The sequence below is a fragment of the Lynx canadensis genome, chromosome A2 (genome assembly GCF_007474595.2).
Source record: "Lynx canadensis isolate LIC74 chromosome A2, mLynCan4.pri.v2, whole genome shotgun sequence".
NCBI lineage: Eukaryota > Metazoa > Chordata > Mammalia > Carnivora > Felidae > Lynx > Lynx canadensis.
In genome coordinates, this window is record NC_044304.2 from 33703634 (window position 1) to 33716747 (window position 13114).

The 13114-nt window shown below is 51.5% G+C and overlaps 1 protein-coding gene across 2 annotated transcripts in view; it reads right to left on the reverse strand.

The window, feature by feature from the left end:
- The window catches only part of LRIG1 (leucine rich repeats and immunoglobulin like domains 1), a 115312-nt gene that overhangs the window by 34770 nt on the left and 67428 nt on the right, over window positions 1-13114 (reverse strand). For both annotated transcript variants that reach the window (XM_030307186.1, XM_030307185.1), the window contains exon 4: window positions 938-1075. In XM_030307186.1, the coding sequence (XP_030163046.1) occupies window positions 938-1075 (138 nt within the window). The remainder of the gene's footprint in view (window positions 1-937; window positions 1076-13114) is intronic.

Genomic DNA, 13114 nt, shown 5'->3' on the forward strand with positions numbered 1-13114 from the left:
TCTCAAAGCCCTGAGTGGGGGCTGAACACGGTCGCACGGGCTTAACAGAGGCCAGGGCCCCCCCATTTCCAAATCTGGTGCCTTGAGGCAGCCTTAGAAAGAAATCACGCCCCCTCCTGGGGGTCTTGGAAAATCCCCGTGCCAAGCCCTGGCCTCCCTGAGCTTAGGGGTCATAACGACCCCTAAACCAGCCTCATGGACGATCTCCAAAACGACTCAGGATCAGTAAAAGAGCAAAGGAAATGAAAACTCGTGTCATTTGAAGACCTCTCCGGAGCCCGGGTTTTTCGTTTCTTCCCCGAAGCACCATTTTTCTACCAACAAGCAGCAAGCTCAACAGGCTTTCACGGTTCTTCCTGCCTTCTACCATCCACTGGGTGTGAGAAGGGCTAGGACGATGGGCGGACGAGACACAGACCAGCAAAGAGGACAGGGCCGGGGAAGCCGCAGAAGGGAGTCAGTGCCTGCTCGAAGAGACCTCACGCCAGGCTGCGGGGGTCAGTGCCGCAGAGGCCAGCACCCACTGCTTCAGCCTCGGCAGGGAGGTCTCCCCGCAGTGCTGTTTTCTAAGTGCCCCCCCAGCCTTCTCCCCAAGCTCTCCTGGGAGGCAGCCCGGGAAAGGACAAAGAACACAGGCCCTCTATCAAGACAGACCTGTGTCTGAGGGCCAGACCCTCCCCTCAGCTGGTGGGTGTGAGAGGCCCCTTGCCAAGCTCTCCCTGGGCCCACCTCCACCCCTGCTGTCAGAGAAACGCCGCTCCTTAGGAAATGCTCTACACCTGTGCCCACGGGAGATAAGGAACCCAGACGCCCTGCCAAGGGAAGCCAGAGGGGCGCGCCCAAGCCCGGAGTCTCAGGTCACGCGGGGGGAGAAGGACACGTGCACCCCGCGTGCACGCGGGTGCTGACGGGGGGGGGGGGGGGCACGGGCACTTACAGCTCCCTGATGTGCAGCCCCTGCGGAAAGCAGGCGCTCCGGATCTCCGTGATGTTGTTCGAGCTCAGGTCCAGCACTTCCAAGGAAAGGTAAGCCTTCAGCTGACTCCCCTCCACGCTTCGAATCTTATTGTGTTGCCTAAAACACACAAACGGACAAGGGGACCTGAGCATGTCTTTCTGCAAGGGAACCATTATTCCCCCTACCTGCCCCCCCCCCCCGCCTCTTTTCACACGTCTTCCTCCCTGTTTTGCTCATTCAGAAAATTATAAAAGTGGTGTCGCGTTTTCTTAGTGTTTACTTATTTTTGAGACAGAGAGGAAGAGCATGAGCAGGAAAGGGGGAGAGAGGGAGATCCAGAATCTGAAGCAGGCTCTCCAAGTTCTGAGCTGTCAGCACAGAGCCTGATGTGGGGCTTGAACCCACAAACCGCGAGATCATGGCCTGAGCCAGAGTCGGATGCTTAACCGACTGAGCCACCCAGGTGGTGCACCTGCCCTCCTTTAAAAAAAAATTTTTTTTTTTTTTTTTTAATGGTGGTAGTAGCATTCTTAAAATGAGCTCTCCCATTCTTCTTGCTGTGACGTTATCACCTGCTGGCTGGCTGCTACGGTATTGAATTCTCTGTCGATGACAAGTCTGTCCACCCAAACTCAAAGCCTAGGTTCTCCCCAAGGAGAAGCCCGCAGGAGAAATGTGGAAGGCCGCCATGCAAAGAACAGCGATACTGCAACTCAGAACTGACCAGGGCGCTTTCCCATAAGCAATGTGCCTGGTGGAACCAGCCAGCTCCTGGTGTGGTTCTCACTTAGCATCTTCAGAACGCAGCCCAGCCCCATCACTTAGGAGGCTGCAGGCTCCGAGGACCGAGTTCAGGTCTCATCTAACTTAATCCATCGCCATGTACCACACGTTTTGTCAGGTGTGAAGACAGGCACGAGGGATTTTTTTTTTTTTTTTTTAAATGACGCGATTCTGACAACCTAAGGGCAACAGGAACTGGGCGCTCAGTCTAGCTGGAATTGAATCCTCCGATCTTTCCGACTCGACCCCCTTGATAGTTTTGTTCCTCGGTTTCCTCGTATGCAAGATGGGGCCACCACCCCTTATTTCAGGCATACGGCAGACCCACTAAAGCAGATGTTAACCCAAGCGTTCGGAGTGTTTAACCCCTGCCCAAGGAAGGCAGTCTACCACCGTGACTTACTCGCACGTGTCGTCCTCCTGAAAAACCCACGGTCTAACCAACCGGCCAGTACCGGTTGATCAGGAGAAAGACAAGAAACACGGACAACGGCTGCAGGACCCGAGGTGGCCCCCACCGTGGATTTGGCTCCGTGGGGCAGATTCAAACCCCAGCAGCCCTCATCCCAATATTCAGATACTTCAAAATCTGCTGGGGTTGTGCTGGTTCCAGGCCCTCACTCGGGCCAGTTTCTGAGTGAACAGTGTCAGGGGCCCCGGCCAATCAAAGCATTCTTGAACACAACACGAGTAAGCCAGGCGTCGCGTACCCAGTGGCATCTCTTTTAAACACACGCTTGGCCAAATTGGTTCCAACAGGCATAAACGAGGCTCTCTCTCCCAGAAGCCCTGGGGCTTCTTGTCTGCTCCTTTGTGTTTTCACAACTCTCCCAGGCCCTGAACCCAACACCCATTTACAGGGGCACAACTCCAGACACGGGGAAGTCTCCCCAGAATGAAAGGCCGCTTTTCCCTTCGTGTCCCCTCCCCACCCCCCAGAAGCTATTTCCTTTGAGTTCTTTACAATGTGTCTAATAGAGATGGTCTCTTCAGTTTTCTGACTCCAAAAGAAGAAGAAAAAAAGAAAAGAAAACCTTTATTATGTTAAGTATGGGAAAGAAAGAACAAGAAATAAAGGCAGCAGAGCTGAGCCTCGTCCAGAAACTGTGAATGCAGGACCAAGGAGCCAGGAAGAGACGATGTGAAAGCAGGCAAGGAGCCCCAGTGCAGCCCCGAAGTGGGGCAGAAAGGGACCGTGCACACAGCAAGGGCCCACGGGACAGCTGCGAGCCCCCCGACATTTCTCTCACTGCGCCTCGTCTCTCAGTCTCTGCCTTTCGTCTTACACCTGTCTTTGTCTTTCTTGCCAGTCTGTTTATTTAGCGACTCCAGCACGTTCTGTGGGGCACCAGCCCCACTCTGGAGGAAGGCTACTGTAATGAGGATGGGGCTCTTTCACACGCTGTAGAGAGCTCCCCAGTTGGCCCAAGGGGCAGCCACGCGGATGAGACACAACAGAGCGTGGGAGTGAGGGTGTCGGAGGCAAGGTGGACGAAATGTGCCACCGCCGTGCTGAATTCTGCCAGACCAGCATGCGGGGTCCAGCTCTGGGGGCGGGACCGGACACTGGGGACAGACAGAGCACACCAGGCGAGGGCCCCCAGGCCACCCTGGGGAGCAGGGACTCCACGTGCCCGTGGTCAAGGAGAGACGGGGCAGCAACACAGACAGACGCAAGAGGACGAGAGGGGCCCATGGGAGCCGGAGATGACAGCTGGAGGCTGCATCAGTGATACTAAATATTCTGGTTTGCAAATATTAAAATACCCTGGTTAGGCTAGTGGCTATGCCTTCCATCCTTGTCCACATAATGGACCACTCCCAACCCAGTAACCACAGAGATCCTTTAAGGCATCCCAAGAAATGGGGGGAAAACATTTGAAAATCATATATCTGACAAGGGATTAGTATCGAGAATATACAAAGAACTCCTACAATTCAACAACCAAAAAACCCCAACAACCTGATTAAAAAATGGGCGAAGGACTTGAACAGATATTTCTCCGAAGATGGACGAGTGCATGGCCACTGAGCACAGGAAAAGACACCCAAGAGCACTCATCATTAGGGCAACGCATTGACAAACCACCTCACACCCATACGATGGCTACAAGCATGTAGGGAAAGAGGAACCACAACAAAGTGCTGAAGAAAATGCCAGGGTGGAGCTTCAAAACATTAAAGAACTATTACATGATCCAGCAGTGTTACTTCTGGTTATATATCCCAAAGACCTGAAAGCACATCTCAAAGACACATGCAGGGGCTCCTGGGGGGCTCAGTCGGTTAAGCGACCGACTTCAGCTCAGGTCATGATCTCGTGGTCCGTGGGTTCGAGCCCCGGTGTCGGGCTGTGTGCTGACAGCTCAGAGCCTGGAGCCTGCTTCAGATTCTGTGTCTCCCTCTCTCTCTCTCTGCCCCTCCCCCATGCTCATGTGTTCTCTCTCTCAAAAGTAAACAAACATTTAAAAAATTGAAGAAAATGAAAGACTTACACACACAGCCATGTTCAGAGCAACATTACACACAATACCCAGAAGGGGAAGCAGCCCAAATGTGCCTGGAGGGATGAGTGGATGAACACAGGGCCCCATACATGGACCACGGACTACTCTTCAGCCTTAAAAGGGAAATTCTGACCCGAGCTACAACATGGATGAATCCGGAGGGCACTGTCAAGTGAAACCAAAAAAAGCCAATCACAGAAAGACAAATGCTGTTTGGTTCCACATCTGGGAGTTTCCTGGTGGAGTCAGAGTCACTGGAGCAGAAAGTAGAGCAGTTCTTGCCCGGGCTGGAGGAGGCAGGAAAGGGGAGGTGTTCAATGGGTACAGGGGTTTAGTTTTGCAAGAGGGAAAAAGCCCTGGAAATTAGTTGCACAAAATGAGCGTACTTCGCGTTACTGAGCTTAAAAAAGGATCCCGATGGTAAATATTATCACGGTATAAAAACCAAACCGAAAAACAAAGTCAGTTTACAAGAACCCACTGCCTACAACTCAAAAGATGGCTCTTGCATCTCATTTAGGACTAAGTCCTCACAACGGTCTCCAAAGCCCACGTGATTGCCACATAGCGCCCTGTTGTCTCTGCACTGTTCCTCACACACTGCCCCACATGGACCCTCTCCCACGTAGGCACACACCTGTCTCAGGACCTTTGCACTTGCCCTTCTCTCTGCATAGAATGCTCCTCCCCGCGCCCCCCCCCCCCGGAGACCCACAGATGGTATCCCCTTACCCCTTTCCCATCTTATTCAAATGTCCTTGGCCATGTTGTCTAAACCCACAGGCTCCTTCACCCCATCTCTCTCTCACAAACACACACACACTTTCCACTACACTTCCTACGGCATTTTTCCCAAAAGCTCTAATTATCACCTAATATGTCCAGCAATATGCTTATTTCCAGTTTAACATCTTCCCTCCCACCAGGATGTGGCTCAAAGAAGGCAGAGCTATCAGTCGGTTTTGTCCACCAATGTGTCTCCAACCACTGGAATGGCGTGAGGCACATAACAGGTGCTCAATAAATACGTGGTGAAAAAAATGAATACAGGTTAAATTTCTGAATCCCACAGATCTGGGGCTCGCCGGCATTTCAACAGAAGAAAAGCCTGCAAGCAGATGAGTTCAGTTAGGGAACATGAAGGAAGAAAGGGTGTCAACTGGCCTGTGGCAGCACGGCCCAGACAACACAAGAGACTTGGCCCGCAGCAGCTCCAGGGGTCCTCAGGGCTTAAACACCCCTGTTCCCAGCTGCCAAGGATGCACTGCCCTCGCCCCGCTGGACTAGGCTCTCTGCTCCACACTCTTTTTTGTTTTTAATTTTCACTTACTCATTTTGAGAGAGAGAGAGAGAGAGAGAGAGAGCGAGAGCGCGCGTGCGCGCGAGAGAGAGCGGGGGAGGGGCAGAGAGAGAGGGAGACACAGAATCCGAAACAGGCTCCAGGCTCTGAGCTGTCAGCACACAGCCCGATGCGGGGCTCAAACTCACAAACCGTGAGATCATGACCTGAGCCGAAACCAAAGGCTGGGTGCTCAACCGACTGAGTCACCCAGGCGCCCCTCTCTGCTCCACACTCTAGCCCAGAGCCCTGATCACATCCTTCCTGAACTCCGTGTACTCTGCAAAACTGACCACACAGTTCTGCGTTCCTGTGGACTCTGCCTCCCCTCCTTCTCAAAACAAGAATCCCAGCGGGTGAGAGGTCTCCGTGGACCGTGGCAACTCCACCCACGGCCAGGAGTTCTTCCTGGGCTGGGACTTGGCACAGCACAGAACATGCCGTGAGCACTGCCCTGCCTGAGTTCAAACCCCAGTTACACAACTTCCAGGCGTGAACTTCAAGAGGAGCCTCATCTATAAAGCAACGTGTGAAGTTCCTATGCCCCATGGGTGATGTGACCTGACACATAGCAGTTGCTCAATAAAACCGGTTCTTGTTTTTATTAGTCATATTTGTATCCTCAGAGCCAGGCTCAGGACCTAGTTAGCGGGAGGCGCTCTGGCAAGAGAATGAATAAAACGAATGAATGACTGGATCCTGTCTACTCCTCTGCCCTTTCGGTGCGAGGAGGCAGGCCTGACTCCTCTCTCAGCAGCGAAGCGTTGACTCAGAGCTCTGCCTCTTAGCTGTGTGCATGAAACAAGCGTGCTCCGGCTGGAGAGCATCACACCCAGCCACAGGGAGACCGGGCCGTCTTGGGGAGCTGTGCCTCAAAGTAAATCCCAACGAAAGCTTCTGCAGGACTCCATGGCTAGAACCCCGATGGATCCCCAACCAGCTGCATCACACCCCCTCCTCGCTCCTGCAGCCAAAGCATAGCTTATGTACACACCCCTGACCCCAGCCCACCAAACTCTACCCTGCCCGCCCCCTATCCCGGGGGAAGTTGGCCTGTCCAAGCCACCCCCCTCCACGCACCTATCCATAAAGGCTCGAGCCAACAGCCAGTATTCAGGGGAAGCCCTCCTACCTCCTTGAGAGTAGACAGTTGGGAAAATGTGGTCGCTGCCCTGATCCCATCAGGTGGTCTACTTTCAAGCAACTGTCCGTGCTTTTTAATGCCACGTGCAAACATGGAAGCGGTCACCAGGTGACTCCTTTACCTAACTGCCCAGTTCCCAAGTAAGTCCACACTCATCTAATTTCTGGGTCCCTGTTCAAGTTCCTTTTAGCAAGAGCTGGCCAATACCTCAACACCTATACGCAGCAGGCCCTGGGCGAAAGCCTCAGGGAAATCACACAGCGATTAAAGACGAAGGTACCATTATTTTCTGTGCATTACAGTGGAAGAAACTGAGGCTTGGAGATCCTGCTGGGATTCTCCTGAGGTCTCACACAGCTGAGAGACGAGGAGAACCAGAACGCGAACTCAGGGGAGGAGGACCCTCCGGCATGCCATCTGAGAGGCTCTCCCAGCAGAATTTTAAGAACCTCGTCCTGGATTCGATCCATCAACCTTCAGCAAAGCTTGGCTAGATCTGAATGCTAGCCGGCTACTTCCTGGTCACCTCAGACTGCTCTGGGTAATTAACTGGCCGCGGCGAGGCCCAGCTTTTGTACCAGCTTCCCGGAGTCCTGCGTGAGCAGCAAATCTGCAGAGGGCTTTGTGCGGGGGGGCCCCATCTCCGCGCACAACGCAGAGGAAGGGAAAGCGCTTACGCAGGACATTCTGCGTAAGAAAGAAGAGAATAGTTGCTTTGAGACCATGTCTTTAGGGACCTGTATGTGCGAATGGCTACCTTTATTCTTAGGGAATGGAGAGCTGGGGAGGGATGCCCAGCCTGTCTCTGCCACTAAACCAAATTAGGACGGTTCTGAGGTTGTGCGGCCGGCGAAGGGTGAAGGGCCCAACATTCGCCTCCACCCTGTGGCGGTTTACCCCTCAGGCTGCCCTCTGGGGCGAGGAGAACTTAATACAGCAGAAGTCTATTAAACCAACACCTGTTAAAGGCTTCAAAATAAAATCAGTCTTCAAAGGCAGAGAGCAGGCAAGATAAGCCCTCTCCACTTGGCTACGTTTTCAGAGCTGATGTTAAATTGGACGGTAAAACAGACAGAGGCATTTGAAACCAACATTTAAAACTTTTTATCATAAGTGACTGCTCCACTACGGTTCTGTGAAAGCCTGGTTTATAAGGTATTCCCCTTGGTGGTGGAAAAGATCTCGTGTCACTAACAACAGCCACAAGAAAGGGCAAGGAGATCAAAGGAGGCAGGGTCAAGGTGGGGCAAATGCATTGCAGCTGGTTCCTGAAGTTATGCACCTATTGTCTACACCACGGGTCAACAAACATCTTCTAGAATAGACCTGATGGTAAATATTTTAGGCTTGTGCATCATGTATGCTCTGTCACAAGTGCTCAACTCTGATGCTAGAGTGCAATAGGACAATGGGTAAATGAATGAGTGTGACTGCTCCAAGAAAACTTTATTTACAAAAATAAGCTGAGGGCCACATGTGGCCCACTACCTATAGTTTACTGTCCCCTGGTCGACACTATAGCAACTACTGTGCGTCGGTGTGCGGAGTCCCCCAGATTCCATTTCCAGCTCCGAGGCAGCTTAGCAACTCGTTTTGGTAAATCGCTGTCGGCATCTGGTTTAACTGCCTACAAAATGGCAGTAAATGCCTCCCTACGGCGAAGAACCCTCCTATTGTTCCTCCAGGGCTCATGTCAGACATCACTAATTAGAATCTTTCCCACTGATGTCTTTTCTACCTCTTCAGGAAGTTGAGTGGGACCTGAGTCTTCATCATTATTATATTCCTCCAAAGACAACCCGGGATCCTCCCTGGAGCCAGTGGAGACAGATAGGTGCAAAGGGTGATCTGAGAGAGAACAGCGCTCCTCAGTTTATCCTTACTCTCTTTAATTCTTCCAATTAGGCAGACACATTGAAGCTGGCCAATGCAAAGTCCTCACATTTAAGCAGGCACACCCTTCTGCTCTTCCAGAGAATGATGGTGACTCCCAGAAATCCACACTGACAACTCCCAGAGTATGAATTCTCACTGGTGACAACACATCTTCCGTGTTATCTCAGTCATCAAACTCTCCGTACGTCTTACTTAACAGAATCAGCAAAATTCAAATTCCAGATCTCTCTCCGTTTGAACTTCTGGCTAAGAAACAGTTTCACACAATCGAGCCCCGAAATGGGGGGGCAGAGTCCCGCACCTGCCAGCACTGCCCCCACCCCGCACTCGCCACCAGGATCCCGGCTGGATCCTCCCACTCCACACCCTGCGGGCTCTGAGCACCAGAAGCACCCTGCACCCGGCCCACCCCGTGGTGCCACAGAACTCGTGCTCTGGCTCTGCACCACCGTACCTACGGCCCCCGCACGGGCACATACACTCGGTGACGCTGGGGTGGGGGGCTGCCATAGTATTTTACAGCCCATACACGGAACCCACAGAAGACGAGACAGTTAGTGACCTCATCACCGATTTAGTGTAAAACCCAGCACGGGCCACAGAGGCCCTGATGCCTGCCTGTGGGGGTTGGCCGCACTATGGCAAGCACCAGAAGATGCTAATCATTTCAGGAACGTGGATGAAGATGGTAATTTCTCCTTTGTTGAAAACTACAGCACTACCCAACAGACCATATGGCCCAGTGGTGGCAGCTGTCCTATTTGTTTGTAAACGTTTTTAGGGCAACCGCACGGGCATGCGGAGAAGTGCGTAAATTCCAAGCGCAGAGCTCGATGCGTTTTTACCAGGGCATTCACCCGTGTGCCAACCACTCACATCGAGACACAGAATGTGTGCGGCCTCCTTCCTGTCACTCTCCTAGTGGCTATTCTTCCCAGAGGGAACAGCTCTGTTCTACCACCGGGGACTAATTTTGCCTACTCTGGGGCTTTATACGCATGGAATCATTCCAGATATGTTCTTCAGTGTCCAGCCTTCACTCAACATTATGTTCACGGGATCCGTCCTTGCCTTAGTAGGAAATTCCTTTTCGTCACTGTGTGATATGTCTATAGAGAGAGTACACAGCGATTTATATTTTCTTCTACCGTTGGTGGGCACTGAGTGATTTCCAGGGTGGGCTACTGCAAAAGTCCCAGCTGTGAACACACGTCTTTTGCATGTATCTTTGGTGCACACTGGCATGCGTTTCTGGCAAGCATCAATGTCCAGGAGTGGCGCTGTGGCACAGTCACAGGGCATGCAAACGCTGTTCCCCCTTATCAAACACTGGCAGTTTTCTTTTCTTTACCACCCGCCCCCCTTTTTCGGTAGTTTTCTTTTAAACCAAATCCTCCAGAGTTGAAATGTGTCCGAAAAGTCATTTCATCCAAATGACCTCTTTCATGCTGCTTCATTCAGCCACACTGTCAGATGGCAACCACCCTCGTGTACCCCCCTGCCTGCACCTGTCCCCCACAAAAAGCCTCAAGAATACAGCCTGGGGCCACAGAGCAGGGCCAAGCCCAATCGAATCTCGTTCAGGTGTCAGAATGATTTTAAGTGGGCACCTAATGAGCACCAAAAAAGCAAAGAAGAGAAAATAATTCTGAGTCCCAAGTTGGCAAGAAGTAATGTTATGCGAAGTACTGGGAAGAACACCACAAGCCACTTGAAGTAAGAAGGTAAGGAGGTTCCAAAAAGAACAAGTGAGTGCAGAAGAGGTTTCCTAGGCCAGTGTGGAGAAGTTTCTCCTCTCGGAATGACGGTCCAAAGCATCGCCCTCTCACCAGCCTGCTTTACATTCACCTTAAGAATGAAAACCAAACCATCTGCATAATAAATCTACTGCATAAATCTACTGACCATTTTCTCTAAGAAACGAGCGACGCCTAAGAAACGGCCCAGCCTAGGGTGTTTGCTGGACAGGAAATGAGAGTCAGAATAAGCAGGTTTCTTTCTCTCTCTCTCTCTCTCTCTCTCTCTTCTTCTCACTACCCCCGCCGCCGCTGCTGGTGAATCATCAGTTCCCTGGGGAATTCTGGCAGATTCTCAGCCTGGCTGGAGATGACGTTCCCGATCTGTTTATTCAGGTGGAGATCGGATAAAAAACAAGAGTGGCCCAGTGGCGGGATAAACAGCCTCCGCCAGGCGGGGTCAACCCTTCCGAAGGCAGAACTAGGCTGTGTCAACTATCCTCCTGACCCCTTCACTTCCTTTAGGGTCACTGTCCCCTTAGGGTCTTCAACGAACTGTTTTAACTCCTCGCAAAGGAAACCTGATGTCCCATCCCCATGGGAGTGGGTGGCCCCAGGCACTTCGATGCAGGAGACCCCACTTGGTCCCCCCACCCTGACACACAATCAAGCTGGAAGTCTAAGATCTGGAAGGAGGTAAGTTAGGCACGGCCAAGAGTCAGCAACCACAGTCCTGTAGAGTCTAGAGTGACCCACTCCATAAATGACTATAAGTCATGAGGATCCCCATCCCAACTACTTCCGCCTTCCATTTTTACATGTGCAAACAAACACAAGAAAACCTCCTAAGGAAATGGACATGGTTGAGCGAATGGAGCTAATCAAAAAAGGCTATCTTGGAATTTACGATTCCAATATAGGATATTCTGGAAAAGGCAAAACTATGGAGCCAATAAAAAGATCAGGACTTGCCACAGGTTATGGAGAGAGAAGGATGGACAGGTGGAAACACAGGGGATTTTCAGGGCAGTGAAACTACTCTGAATAAAAGTGTAAATGGTGAATACAGGCCGTGAAACATTTACGGAAGCCCACAGAACGTAGAACAGCGGGCCCTAATGTCAACCAGAGGTTTACTTCATCATGTATCAATACTGGCCCATCCATTCTAACAAATTTACCACACTAAGGCAGAATGTTAACAGCAGAAACCAGAGGAGGAGGTATATAGGAAGTCTCCATACTCTCGATTCAATTTTTCTATAAACCTAAAAGTGCTCTAAGAGTCTATTAATTATAAACAGATTAAAACAAAGCTTCCTAAGGTATTAAGTAGTCCCATGGTCAACACATCATTAGAAAGGAATTAGAATTTTTAGCCCAACTTCTTTAGTGCTATATCCTTTGCACCCAGTCCCATGCTTGGAACATAAATGGTGCTCAATAAATATTTATTGAATAAAAAAATGAATTACAGCTTTAGTTCAGTCTCCTACATTCACCATCACAGACCTGAACAAAAAAAAAAAAACGTTATTAGGTAAAAAACACTGAGGCAAGACCAACTATCCAATTAAGAAAATTTTTTGAAGAAATTAAAGGTGTAACCTGGAATTACCTTTATTAGATAGAAAAGCCGTCATATTTAAAAAGAAAATGCCTAATAAAATGGACTTTGGGGTTAACTGCATTTCCCCCAGTTTAACCCCAAGCACAGACATTCGCTGATTAGCCAGGGCTGGTAAAGGGGGAACACCTCTATTGATGGTGCAGCGGCCAACGGTCCATCCGTCCGTCCATCCTTCTTTCCCGCATCCGGCAGCGGCAAGGAGCAACTCTACCCACATTCCCCATCGTCCCTGGGCCACAGGGGGAAGGGTGATGAGCAACTCAAGTAGGGGTTCTTTCCTGGTCAAGGCCAACATGGCTGCTCAATTCTTTCAGCTTTCTTCTCACCTAAACCAACCCACACATCCCTTGATTTCTTCTCCTTTTCTCCCTTGCCTTGGCAGCTTGCCGCCCTGCACACGGGTGGTGTTCCTCTCCGGCACCCTGGAGCCCTCACGGAAGAGGCACCCTGCCTGCAAGTGCACAGAGCGTCAGGCTGTGGGTCCCTGTTCGTGGAAGCACAAACCCTGGCACAGCAGGGAGCCTGTGGGGGCTGCAGGAACGTTCTGGCTCACCTGAGTTACTCTCATCACCACTGTCAAGGCCCATGTGTCTGGGCCTGTGTGCACTTGGCTCTGTCCCTCAACGGCAGTAGCGAGGGAAACGAGTGCCCCTCACAAGGGGCTCCTGGCACAGACTGTTCCAGAAAGGAGGGGCTGGCCAAGAAAGGTGGGCAAGGTGGAGAGGTGGTGGCAGTGAGGAGCACGTGGTCAGAGAACCCCCTAAGGCCAGGCTCAGATCCCAGAAACTCTCACCAAGGGGAGTCCCCCTAGCTCCTCGTGGACGGTGTCAAGAAGCCGCAAGGGGTGAATCTCCTCAAACTGAGTCTCAACACCAAGAGGGTGGGGTGGAAACATCCCCCAGTCCCTGCCCTGTGACAGGGTACAGCTGCTACACCACACAGAGCAAGCACCTCTCCCCACACTCAATGCCGGTGAGCAGCAGGGAAGGGGGTGTGGGCACAGGGGTCACCTGGAAATCTACAACCAGCAACAGCCTTTGTCTTCGGCTACAGCGGTTTCTGTCCCTGGGAGTCCTCACCAACCAGGACTTGAACACAGGTTCGTTTTGAGGAAAGACGGA